Source organism: Eublepharis macularius, chromosome 17, assembly GCF_028583425.1.
Source record: "Eublepharis macularius isolate TG4126 chromosome 17, MPM_Emac_v1.0, whole genome shotgun sequence".
In the NCBI taxonomy this organism is placed as follows: domain Eukaryota; kingdom Metazoa; phylum Chordata; class Lepidosauria; order Squamata; family Eublepharidae; genus Eublepharis; species Eublepharis macularius.
This window is the reverse complement of record NC_072806.1, coordinates 16,777,602-16,791,169: the sequence shown is the minus strand read 5'-3', so window position 1 is coordinate 16,791,169 and position 13,568 is coordinate 16,777,602. Positions and strand designations below refer to the sequence as shown.

Genomic DNA, 13,568 nt, shown 5'->3' with positions numbered 1-13,568 from the left:
GCTACAGACAGAGTAACATGGCTACCCATCTTGATCAATAATTGTATGTTAGGGACACAGTAATAATACGGCTTTTTATTTCCAACTGAGCTGAGATAGAAGCTGTGGGAAGCTCAGTAGGAAGTTGGGGTTCCCTTTGCAGACCATGGGAAGTAAGCATTTAATACAGCCTCTAATGTTGTTATGTTATTGTAAACTTGGAGGAATGGGTTACTGGGAGGGAGTCTGTCCTGTGGGCTTGGCCTAAAATGGCAGGCCTGGGGGGTGATTGTTTCTCAATGACTGTATATCTCCTTAATGGGGTGCAAGTGTTAGGACAGTGTTTCCCCACCAGGGATCTGCGGAACTCTGTCAGGAGGGGTTAATTCCATGAGAAATCGGTCAAAAACTCAACATTCGTGCAAAAATCAGCCCACACATCACACTGAAAGTAAACCTTATGAACTTTATTTTGACGTTCAAGTAAACTTTGTTTGGATTTGATATTTTGATATTTGGGGAAAAAAGATTAGAGAATACAAAAAAGACAGGAGAACACTTCACTTTTTTCTTACAATGTAAGCTGACGTGTGTGCAACTCTTTACAAATAAAGTTTCTTGACAATAATTTGGCAGTAATGGAATTGTACTGCCTGCCATTAACCTTTTCTGGCCTGTGAACATTTTCATAGGTAGGGGATCCTCGGGATTTGATAAATTAATTTAGGGGTTCCTCCATGGAAAAAAACATTGGGAAATACAGTGTTAGGAGTGGACTTTGCCTCCAGGGCTTGAAATAAGTGATACACACAGTCACGTGCATGCACACACACACAAACACACTGAAGCTGAAAAGAAAGGCAAACGGGTTTGTGTCTGAAGAAAGGGCATTCTGAAACAAGCAGACACACATTGCTGGGAGTTGGAGAACGTAGGATATCTGGCTTTCTGAAACTGGTGTGGGTGAGTGGACCCATAGGAGTGTCTCTGTGCCTTCTCTTGGACTCTTCTTCTATCTTTGTAATCAAAGCAAATGTTACAAAAATGTCCTTCTCCCCCAAAGGGAACCAACCCAGCATGTAACAAGATTTACAAATATTCAATATGAAAAATAAAATAAATTTCAATGTTCAGTGATGTGAGATTCTTGCATTTTATATTGTGAGTAGGGAAAGCAGCACAGAATTATTTGGCAAGCAGGTCCTGAAAAAGACAGTAAGTTTAGAAGAAAGACCCAAAAATACACTAACAGTGCTGTTTTACGCAGTTACACCCTTCTAAATCAATTGAAGTATGCTTCAGATGGCACTCCATGTTTAGAAGCAGGTCCCACTTCCAAAAGTTTGAGAACCACTCCTCTAGAGGAGTTTCCTGCTTAGCAGTGGAGCTCTGCTCTACTGTCACCCCATAATAATAATAATAATAATAATAATAATAATAATAATAATAATAATAATAATAATAGATTTATATACTGCCCTTCAGGACAACTTAATGCCTGCTCAGTACCTACAGAATTTGGCCAGCCCTATTCCTGTGGGGGCATCCCCAGTCCCCGCTTCACTTTGACTTATTTTTCCTCTTGGTGTAGCTCTGGATAGACATCTGGAAATGTTCATTGGTGTTGAGCTCTGTTCGGAAGAGGATGATGTAAATCTTGGGGACGAAGTAGCTTCCGAAGATCCCAAAGAGGGTAGTGAGAAGGGAGGTGATATGGATGGCTGACTGGTATTTGCCTCTGTAGACACTGACGGTGGTAAAGTATGAGATGTAGGAGACGAAGTAAATCACCAAGCTGAAGGTGATGCACTTGGCTTCGTTGTAGCTGTTGGGCAGGTCTTTGCCCACATAGCTGACGGCAAAGCAGAAGATACCCAACAAACCGTTAAACGTTAGTCCGAGAATAGGTACCACGGAACTGGGGTCTTTGCACTGCAGGATGATCACTTTGTCGGACACATCGTAATTCTGGTAGGGAAATGGTGGGGAAGCACACAGGTAGACAAGGAACATCAATGCCTGTAGACTCGTGCTGGCTCCGATGAACAGGCTGCATCCGTGATGGTTCTTCCAGGCCTCGTACAGGCCTGGAGCCTTGGTGGCCATCTTGAAGATCAAGACGATCTGGAAAGAGCGGGCAGCCATGCAGGCCAGGCAGACGTTAAAGCTGATGACGTACATCGGTATCCCCAGCAGGCAGGTGTACCTGCCCGGGACCCCGAAGAAGCAATAAATGCTGACATTGGCACAGGCCAGAGAACTCAACATGACAAAACACAGCCAGCCCCCGGCTGACTTCACAACAGGTGTGTGTGCTTTCTGAACAAAGACGGCCATGGTCCCCACAATCAGCAACAGCAACAAGGTGGTGGCAGTCAGCAGAGCCTGAGAGACGTGGTCGCTCCAGTTTAGGAATACAGTGTTGCGGCTGAAGCAGGCCTCACTTCTGGCAGGGGCCCACTGATCTTTCGTACATGGCTGACAAGTATAGAGATCTGGAAGGGGGAGAGGGGAAATCAGTGGAAGGAGACCTCATTCCTTAAAGATTGCATGCATACGCACGCACATATATACACAACAGTTGGATTTCTAATGCTCCACATGTGCTTGCAATGTTGATCTATGGTTGCCAGGTCTCCTTACCTTCCCAGCGGGAGCGGGGGACCTGGCACTCACCTTACTCTTCATGTGTGCAGTCCCGGGCCTGCGCTCCCAGGCAGATTTGGGCCCCAAATGGGCCCGATCGGCCCATTTCGAGCCCAGATTGGCCCACTGCAAAGCACAGGAGTGGTCTTGGGGCAGCGCACCACTCTGGGAGCCCATCTGGGAGACCTGTTCTCCTCCCGCCTTTCCCTCCCTCCGGCCAAGTGAGTGGTGACAGGAGACAGAGTGTTGTGAGTCAACCAGGGCTGAGTGATAGGGATACCGTACCCCCCAATGGGGGCAGGGGATCCCCCACCCCCGCCCCTCACACACCGCCCCCCTACCTGGCCAGCAGGGGGGGGGCTCACCTTATGTGTGCGCTCCCTTTGAGCACCATAGATGGAAGCTGAGAACTGAACTGCAGGCAAGGAGGCAAAGTTCACTCCTCCTGGCCAGGCGCCAGCTGCTTGTTGAGAGCGATGAGGAGTGAGCACAGGATCGCTCCCAAGCAGCTGCCTGCATGCCCAGCCTATCTATAAAAGCCTGCCACAGACAACCAGGGAGCGTGTTAGCAACATGTCAGAATCCTGTTCCTGCTGCGACCACTCTGCTGCACCTTGCCCTGCCCTTGCCTTGCTGTGTGACCTCCGGACTGTGCCTTGACTCTGCTTCTGGATAGCCCTGGCCCTGACTGGTAACTTACCTATGGACCTCTTGACTTGGCTTTCAGATTCTTGACTTCAGACTTGAAACTCTCACCTGGCTTTGAACTCGTGCACCGACCTCGGGCCAGACTCAGATTATCCTGCCTGTGCTGACCCAGCCCATGACACAGAGGCTGGGAGCAGGGAATCCCCTGCCCCTGGGTTTGCCAGCTCCAGGTTGGGAAATTCCTGGAGATTTGGGAGGGTGGAGCCTGGAGAGGGCAGGGTTTGGGGAGGGAAGGCGCCTCAGCTGGGTATAATGCCATAGAGTCCACCCTGCAAAGCAGCCATTTTCTCCAGGCGACCTGATCTCTGTTGGCTGGAGATCAGTTGTAATGCTGGTGAGATCTCCAGCCACCACCTGAGGGCTGGCAACCCTACCTGCCCCCACTTAGGGAACGGCAACCCTGGGAGCTCCCTGCCATGTTGGTAAAGTCATAACACCAGGTTTGGCTCTTCCTCCCACATGCTTATAGCTCATTTGATTCCCATACTGTCATTTGGGAGGCAGAAAGTATCTCCTTGGTCTGGAAAAGTGGAAGACCACTGCTGTAGCGGAGACACAACGTCCTGCTCAGCTGTCTTGGGACAACACAGGCAACTGTGTCCCCACCTCCAGTTTTCCTTCCCTGCACATGAGTGCATAGAATGGGACACTCCATTCACTTGCATGGAAGAGAATAAAACGCATCTGTTAGTGGCTGGGCAGAACCATTTGACTCTCATCCGAGCTCTGGTGACCTCCCCCCCACACACACACACTCCAAGATGCCTGAAGAGGGGGAGTTTCATGAAATTCACCCAGGGCAGCAAAACCGCTGAAGCTCTCCTATTTACATGCCCATGTTACAGGTGGAGACAGGAAGGGGAGTTTTGCATCTTCAAGCTCAGCCACCAGGTGTCCGGGGAAGGCCACGAGGTCGAGGGAAGGGAGGCGGAACAGGGGCAGCCAGCGTCCCTTTCCTCATGGGCTGCCCGCCAATGCTTTACTCACCGCTCTTGTTCAGGAAGGTCCCTGGGGAGCAGGCCACGCAATGGAAACAGCACGGATGAATCCCCTGTTGTACCTTCTGCTCACCTGCTGCACAATCTTGGGAACACACCGAGACAGGAACCTGGTGGGGAGGAGCACAGAACGGCGTGGCCAGTTCACTTTGAGGGATGCCCTTCTGGTGGTCCCAGTGGCTAAACCATGGGAACGTTGGACATGGCAAAAAACATTTCCTTTGTTAAAGCCATTCCAAAGATGGCTTTCAGAGGGCATTAGACAGATATGTAGAGAAGAGGGCATCAGTGGCTGCGATCCATGGATCCATGTTGCAAAGAGGTGCTCTGTTTGATCTAAGACGAGGAGGACCGCCTACTCTTGGAGTTAAATATTTTAAGAGGGAACATTTTTTAAAAATGCAATTATATTGTTTTGATTTTACACCTCACATTACCCTTAGGCAGGGCTTTTTTCCTGGGAAAAGAGGTGGTGGAACTCAGTGGTGGAACTCAGGACTGCACAATGATGTCACTTTGGGTCAGCTGGAAAAAGGGGGGAGTTTTTTAAAGTTTAAATCCCCCTTCGCGAGAATGGTCACATGGCCGGTGGCCCCGCCTCCTGATCTCCAGACAGAGGGGAGTTTAGATTGCCCTCCACGGCAATCTGTCTGGAGATCAGGGAACAGGGCCACTGGTCATGTGACCATTTTCAAGAGGTGCCGGAACTCCGTTCCACTGCGTTCCTGCTGAAAAAAAGCCCTGCCCTTAGGTCTATTATCAGCAAGCTGGAGTACATGTGACCAGGAGCAGCAAAGATGAGGACAGGCAGATAGGTAGAAGTCCTTAGTCCCACTATTGCAAAACTTTGTGGCTAACTACAGCTAGGCCTGAATACAGCCGCAGTTGGGACAGGAAGGGGCTGTGGCTCTGTGGAAGACCATCTGCTTTGCATGCAGGAGAGCCACTCAGGGCTGACAATTCTGACCTTGATAGACAGAAGGTTAGATTCAGTATAAGGCAGCTCTTCAATTAACACATTTTTCCCCCACTTGGTCTTTGCGTAGGACAGCAGCACTGCTTCTAATGCCATACACAAATTTAGTCCTTTAACTCCGCTGTCCGCTGCCACACACCATCAAACCTGTTTTGCAGGCTTTTGAAACTATATAACAACCTGTCGAACCTGTTTGACTAGAGGTAACATCAAGTGCATCCAGTGGAACAGGTCTTCTGCTTTCAAATTGCCTCCATCACTGGAGGGGGCACATCCACCTTTCTGCAGCCTTGAAATTCCCAGGTGACTCCTTACCTGGCTATCCCTGGTGTGCCACTGCACTTTGTCTTTCCGGATGGTCAGGTGGTCTGGATTCCTGCTGAGTGACCCAATCACGTCATAGGACCATTTCTGTCCTGCCCACTTCCACGAGACAAGGTTGTAGCCTATCTGGGGGTCCCCTTTGCTGTCAAAGTAGATCTGCCTACCATGCAGGCTGAAGTTCACCCTTTTAATTTCTCTCAGGAGCTGCAGGAAAGAGAGAGCGAGTGTGCCATGGTGCAAGGGTCTTTCTATACTACAAACCTGTTTTGGTTGTATTCCCGGAAAACTGCCATAGTCGCCCCCCAACACACACACACGCATTCCTTGCCAACACTGGGTGAAGGAGACAACCATGCAAAAACAACAGTTCCCAGAGTTGCCTGGCAAAGAGGAATGACTCTAAAGCCAGTTTAAGTTTGTGGTACAGACGAGAGTCCATCTGGCTGCTGAGAAAGTGGCTTAAATTAAACGGATGTCGTGGTTGCTGTGCAGCTGGTCAGACCAGGTAAAACAGGCAGTTCTACTATCAACCCTCCCCAGCATCATCCATGTTATCCTAAGCAGAATTACACCCATCCAAGTCCTTTGAAGTCCCTGGGCATAGAAAGGTGTGACTGTTTAGGACTGCAGCATAAATCTGGGAACATATTCTGGGTTTGTTTGTTTTTCCCCTCCTCCCTTCTACCACCCAGTATCTCTGAATTCTGAGATTAAAACAATATATTACATGCCATTCAGTACAGGTTTTAAAATCTGTTCTCAGCTGCTCATGGAGCACAAGGTACAGTAACACTGTGGTCCTATGTACCATTTCAATTCTGTACTGTGGTCAGTGGGTCTTATTTTGGAGTAAATGCATACAGGATCAGTTTGTAAAATCCCTGCTCCTCAACAAATATAGTTGTTCTGTCCTTCCGTCTTCTGATGGACTCCTTGCTCATTTATGGTGCAATCTTAAACTGTTTCGGATTGCACTGTCCGAGAGCTGGGATAGCCCAGGGGTTTGCACTCTATAGTTCTAGAGCTACATCTGGTTCAGTCGGAAACCAAATATGGCGCTTTTAAAAAGATAATGCAATCTCTAAGTTAACATATGTTGGAGGAGTTGCTAGAGTAACCAGCGAGTGAAGGGAATGACAGGCAAAGATTTTTTTATGGGATTAAAGGAATTCTAAAAGATGTGAAAGATGAACAATGCCAGTAATCCAAGTGTTAGCTGTGAGCAGATCTATGGCAGTGCACAAAAACAATCATGCATGTTCCTGTGACTTATTGTGAGACCTTATGGATGCCATTTCCTAATAAAGGACTAGGATCAACCAGGGTTTGGACTATGGATATTTTAAAGATTATTAATCCAGATGTCAATGATCAGAAATGTTATTACTGTAGTTATCAGTAATATATTTTCAGTAATACAAATGGGTTTTATTATACTGGTTCTGTTTTGATTTCTTACTCTGAATATTTACGTAGTTTGGCTCTTCAGTTAAAGAAGGGTGCCGCCCCCATAACCATAGTGTTATGGTTTGGTTAAGAGCAGGATCTATGCTGCGCTTGCTGGTCTCACCATCATTTCATTTCTCCATTTTCCTGGGACCTCAGGAAAGCCCAGAGTATTTCTCCCTCGTGGAAACCTGCCCCCCTCCACTCTTTGCCCCAGCCAGGCATGGGCTGATTCCGCACATGTTGGATAATGCACTTCCAATCCTCTTTATAGATAATTTGGAATGGCTTTTTTTGTGTGCAGAACAAAAAATCCACCCAGGGCCGGATCTAGCTTTGCCGACGCCCGGGGCAACCCTTGTTGGGTCTTTCTCGCGCGCACACAGCGTGGCATGATGACGTCATTTTGGTGACGTCATCACACGGGCACTGGAGGCAGCATGCGGGGCTGGGAAGCCGCCCGCACCATTCGCTTCTCCACAGGCAAATGGTGAGGGCGGACTTGTAGCCCCCCGCACTGTCTTTCGCCTGCCCCGTGGGACAGGGGGCGACCAGCTTGCCCCGCGCCCCCTGTCCTGCAAGGCAGGCAAAAGGCAGTGCAGGGAGCTGCGAGGCTGCCCACGCCATACGCCTGCCCCGCAGGACAGGGGGTGGCTGGCTGCCCTCTCTCCTGCGGAGCAAGCAAATGGCGTGGGCGGCCGCGCTGCCCTTTGCCTGCCCTGCAGGACAGGGGGTGCACGGCAAGCCGGCTGCCCCCTGTCCCGCGGGGCAAGCGAAAGGAAGCACGGGAGCCTGTGAGGCTGCCCGCGCCATGCGCCTGCCCCGCAGGACAGGAGCCGCGCTGCCCTTTGCCTGCCCTGCAGGACAGGGGGTGCGCGGCAAGCCGGCCGCCCCCTGTCCCGCGGGGCAAGCAAAAGGCAGCGCGGCTGCCCATGCTGCCACCTGCGCACTCCGGCAGCTGGGAGCTGCTCCCGGCGCCCCCTCCCTGGTGGCACCGGGGGCAGACTACCCCCTGCCCCCCCCTCGATTCAGCCCTGAATCCACCTCAAACGATTGACAAAATGCATTGAAAGTGTATTATCCAACGTGTGCGGAATCAGCCATGGTATTGGACACGCCTGGTGAGAAATGGATGCTCACCTGCCAGGGATAGACAGTATCCTTGCGGCACACACCCGTTTGGCAATCCAGTAAGCGATGGAGGCTGTGTGCCACAGCATACACAGCAGAGTGCACATTAAAAGCAGCGTGGGTGTCGTATGGAGATGGCGTCAATAAACACTGGAGTGCTGGAACAGGCAACTGGGAACAGAGCTGGCTGCAGGTCTCCCTGCAACCTTGGTAACAGGAAGCCTCTAAGCTCTGATTCGCCGAACACTTGGAAACAGCCTCAAACTTCCACGTTCCCGGAGCCTCCATAATCGTCACCCCAATCACTGTACCGATACCACGAATGCCATGAATTCCCAAGATTTCTTGGGACAATGACCAGTCCTCTGTGCCTAGCCACACCTTCCCAGTCATGTTCTGCCTCACAACCTCCTGGAAGAAAATCATGGCACTTTGCTTGTTGGCAAAAACAATGACGACCTTGGCACTGGAAGCCTGCACAGCCAGCACGTTTGCCACCAGTTCCGGGTTGCCAGCTTCCATGGGGATGATCCCTTGATAGGCAAAGCAGATACCTTCTTTGGTGGCCACCTCATGCAATGTCTGTAGGCCCTGGCGCCCGTAGGTATTGTCACTGCCCAGTGTCCCTACCCAGGTCCATTGGAAAGCCTTCAGCAGGCGCACCAAGGCCTCCACTTGCAGGCGGTCGCTGGGGATGGTGCGCAGAAACGAGGGGTGGGTACGCTTTTGGCTTAGCATCGGACTGGTGGCTTCATAGCTGATCTGAAAGAGAGGGGCTGAGTGAGCCAAAACGAGGCAAAAAAGTACATTGGGGATAATGATGGGAAAGGGGTGACTGGCTAAGTAGACTGGGTAAGTAGCCCCGTCACTGGGAAAAGAACATAGGAAGATGTTCTTTTGATGAAGGGGCTGGAAAGGAACTGGTACTCAGTGGAAGCAGCCGGAACAGAAAAACAGAGAACCACAAGAGATTATAAATAGTATTGCCAATATGAAAACAAGCAGTACAGCATGCATGGAAAATTACTAATATTAACAGATTCCACATAAATTCTCATTTCAGGTCTTATCAGGTCTGTAAGATGTTATCAAACAAAAAAAACCCCAATAGTCCAGGTGGGTAGCTGTGTTGGTCTACAGTAGAAAAGCAAGTTTTGAGTGCAGTAGAACCTTAAAAACTGACAAAATTTTCTAGAATTTAAGTTTTTTGAGAGTCATTCTCTTCGTATCTGATGAAAGGAGCTTTGACTCTCAAAAGCTTATACCCCAGAAATCTTGATGGTCTTGAAGGTGCTACTGGACACAAATCTTGATCTAACACAACAGTATGTGGCTGAACAGGATGGGAAGTTGTCCTATGTCATAAACTTTCTGAATAAATAGGTTTATATGCTACCCTAAACCACGAGTATCTCCATTTTTTTAGCCTGTTTTACTAGGATTAGCTGCAGATTCATTCTGTCTGATCTTGGAAGCGGAGATTATGAAAATGCAAGCACCTTTCATCTTGGAAGATGCAAATCTTTTATTCAGATGGTGGGTTATAGGGAGATAAGATGACTTCATGTCCTGTCTGGAATTTTTTTGTTGTTGCCTAAAACCTTCTTCTGCATCTGATGAAAATACGAAACAAGAATGTACTTGGAATGTCATTCTCGATTAATTATCCATGCATTTTGTACTGTTTTGTTTTTCACATTCAAAATTACAAGAATAATTCGTGAAACCTAACTAACAAAACCTTCAATAATACACCAATAAAGAACGTATTTGTAATTTAATCATATACTATTATTACCCTATAAATACAATTCATCATACAATTATAACGTGTGACCCACATTGTTACATCTGATGTTTATGGAGGAGAGTGGTTGACACGTGTATGCGATTATTACAACGTTATGAATGAATTAGAAATGTGTCAACATCTATCTTGATATCTTCTTGCCATCTTTGAAGAAGAATCGAATGACCTGGATCACTCCTTCTTGAATTGTTTCACCGACGGCACTTCTACAACTCATTAGTGGAATTATAGGCGAGGCTTTGTGCTCAAATGAACAATTCTGCCTCAGCACCTTGCACTTTAACAGCATTGTTATAATTATATGATGAATTGTATTTATAGTAAATATTTATTTCTTTACAGCAAGGTTAAGCACACAGCACTTTAAATTATAGCCTCTGAGTATATATTGTATGTAGTTTTGAAGTGGCTGTGGTGACTTTTGTGTGTCTCAATTGTGTATAGTTTGTTCAAAAGAGTTAATTGGGTAATAATAGTATATGATTAAATTACAAATACGTTCTTTATTGGTGTATTATTGAATGTTTTGTTAGTTAGGTTTCACAAATTATTCTTGTAATTTTGGGTTTCATTCCTTCGTGATACTCTCTTGTGTTGTTACAATTGTTTTTCACATTGGCAGCACTCTGGTGGGCCTCTGTTTTGCTTTTTACAGTCAGACTATTGGTCTGTCAGAATTATCTACTGTGTCTGCCTACAGCTTCAGTGGAAAAAGGTCTTTCCCAATACCTGGTACTAGAGATGCTGAGGATCGAACCTGGAACCTTCTGTATGCAAGGCACAGCTTGTAACGCTGAGCCACCACCTCCCCACTCCTTGATCAGTGGGCAGAGCTATCAGGGCAGATGGTGTGTGTTACAAGGAGGCCAGAACCCACAGTACAGCTTATCCTGAACGAACCCTCCTTAAGACAGTAATAGAGAAACTTGATCAGGTCTAACCCATCAATGGCAGTCTTTCCAGGATTACCTCTGGCATAAGAAAGATGCCCAACAGGCTGGCTGTCATCAGAGCATACTCGCTGGTATCAGGTCCAATTACAGCCACAGCTCTGGGCAGGTAGCATGTGTAGTTGTCCGCAATGGGGATATGCCCATGGCTGTGACAGCTCTCGACGCCTTGAGAGAGAAGACTCAGCGTGGCATACAAGTTGGCCACCTGCGAGCAGGTGTCGTAGATTTCGTAGCCCAATGTGACGTTCGGGAGGAGGCTGCTGGAGTTGTTGATTTCCTTGATGCTAAACCGCATGGCCTGGGCGAGGTGGTAGCTATGTCTGCTCCAGTCTCTCACACTGCAGAAGCGAGAAAAGCCACAGAGGAACTTGGGTCCAAAAGATTTGAATGGGGGAGATGATACTTGAGGTCAGGGCTTTTTTTCTGGAAAAGAGGTGGTGGAACTCAGTGGTGGAACTCAGGACTGCACAATGACGTCACTTTGGGTCAATTGGAACAACGGGAGTTTTTTAAAGTTTAAATCGCACTCGGTGAAAATGATCACAGCAGCACAGAGGTCAATCTAAACTCCCCTCTGTCTGGAGATCAGGGGGCAGGGCCACCAGCCATGTGACCATTTTCAAGAGGTGCCAGAACTCCATTCCACCGTGTTCCCACTGAAAAAAAGCCCTGCTTGAAGTAATCGTCTGGCACGTCTCGCCAAAGCAACATACAAAACCGAGGCCAACGGGTAAAATGATCAAAACAAACTCAAGCAACCAGCTGAAAAACCAACAACAAATCTATTCAGCATCTCCTAATCCCTGGAGAGGAGAAACGGGGAAGGAAGGAGCTGTCTCAATTTGGCAACAAACAATACTCAACTAAGGGGCCGTGAAAAGCTACAGAATTTCAGAGGATGTGCACCACCACACAGAAAGCTTTTGTATAAATGCTGGAAAGGCAAGAAGAGCCTTGCTCAGAAAGCTAAGAGAGTGGGGAGGTATACATGCTATCTCACCTATACAAGATCTGGGCCGTTTCAGAGCTTGGACAGCTATGGAGGAAACTTCATATGAAGCTGCTTCATATTAAGTCAGACCCTTGGTCAACCAAGGTCAGTGTTGTCTACTCTTGACTGTCAGTATCTGTCCAGGGTCTGAGACAGAAGTCTTCATCTCACTTCCTACCTAATAGTTTTAACGAGAGAAGCCAGGGATTGAACCTGGGATCTTCAGCACACAAAGCCAATCCTCTACCACTGAGCCATGGCCGCATCCCAGCACAGAGCTTCCATCATCACAACTCAACATGATTTTTATTGCATAGGACGGATTGACCTTCCCTCTCTCTCTTGGTCCTCTATCCTGCAGTATTGCCAATCCACTCACCTCTCACAACTGTCAACCTCCGGTCTGGATTTTGTTTTGTTGAAGTGGCTGCGGTGAATTTGGAACAGCCCTGCAATGGTATAATCTCCATCCTGTCTCAGGGTGGAAGAAAGGTTCTGGGCTATGGAAACATAGCCGAACAGGACCAAGAGTGACAAGTAGAGAAAGGGCGGTAGAGAGCAACCCATCTTGGACGTAAACCGGAGACAATGTACATGTTGCAAAAACTCTTTGCTTTTTAGGGTAGAGAGCTGAGGTCAGTGTTGCCAAATTATCCTGGATCATTTACATAAACCTGCACACCTGGAAACACCGCAGACCTAACTCACAGGAAATAGGATATGGCAAATCTCAGGAGAAGAGAGCCTCTAGGATGCGGTGAGAACATTAAGCAAATCGCGAGCACTTATTTCCCTATTGTATTCCACAGGAGAGTCCAAATAAAATTTGAGTGTAACGTTTTTATGTATTCAGCTTTGGTGGGTTTGTGGACTATTTTTATATTCTGTATGAGATTAATTATGCTGGGTTAATTTTTTAACGAATATAATCATTTGTTAGTTGTGTTTGACCCCTTGGGGGATTGCCAGGTGCCAAGATGAGTAAACATGCCATATGGTGAGACAAGATTCTCTGGAAAAGTCAATAATGTTAGGAAAAGTGGAAGGCAGTAGGAAAAGAGGAAGACCTAAAACAAGATGGCTTGACTCAATAAAAGAAGCCACGCCCTCCAGTTTGCAGGATCTGAGCAAGTCTGTTAATGATAGGATATTTTGGAGGTCTCTCATTCATAGGATCGCAATAGGTCAGAGGTAACTTGATGACACATAACACACACACAAATACAATGTACAAGTTCTGTTGTATTTCAGGGATTTGAAGAGGAAGGGGATCTAGTAACCATTTGCCATAGATATCCCAGTGTGTATTTGAGTTTATATTTAAAATATTGCACTCTGTAGCAATGTCCAGAAACAACTGCCCTAAACATGTTCCTAGTCTTAACCACTACACCAAACTGGCTCCAGTTATTGTGTTACACTGGAGAATCTCCTCTCGGCAATGCAGCATATTGAGTGACCTTGGGCCTGTTACTCCTTCAGCCTAACTTTACTCACAGGGTTGTTGTGAAAATGGCAAAAGCGATATAAGTTACTCTGCAGCTCATAGGAGAAAAGACGGGATAAAAATTTAACACACAACCCTTGTAGGGACAGTAAAAGATTA

General features: G+C 47.5%; 1 protein-coding gene across 1 annotated transcript; it reads right to left on the bottom strand.

The window, feature by feature from the left end:
• Positions 1 to 1,539: 1,539 nt before the first annotated feature.
• TAS1R1 (taste 1 receptor member 1) lies at positions 1,540 to 11,278 on the bottom strand. Its single transcript, XM_055001806.1, has 5 exons — positions 10,988 to 11,278; positions 8,218 to 8,970; positions 5,623 to 5,835; positions 4,321 to 4,441; positions 1,540 to 2,474 (listed from the first exon to the last, which is right to left on the bottom strand). Exons 1-5 carry the CDS (start codon positions 11,264 to 11,266, stop codon positions 1,540 to 1,542), a joined length of 2,301 nt encoding a protein of 766 aa, XP_054857781.1. The 5' UTR covers positions 11,267 to 11,278.
• Between the last annotated feature and the right edge of the window lie 2,290 nt (positions 11,279 to 13,568).

Excerpts from the sequence above, each read along its gene's own strand:
- TAS1R1 (XM_055001806.1), bottom strand. The coding sequence starts at position 11,266 with ATGCGGTTTAGCATCAAGGAAATCAACAACTCCAGCAGCCTCCTCCCG. Across the intron at positions 8,971-10,987 it reads GCATCTTTCTTATGCCAGAG|ATCAGCTATGAAGCCACCAG; the intron begins GTAATCCTGGAA and ends CCTCTCTTTCAG. Across the intron at positions 4,442-5,622 it reads GGCACACCAGGGATAGCCAG|GTTCCTGTCTCGGTGTGTTC; the intron begins GTAAGGAGTCAC and ends CCTCCCCACCAG.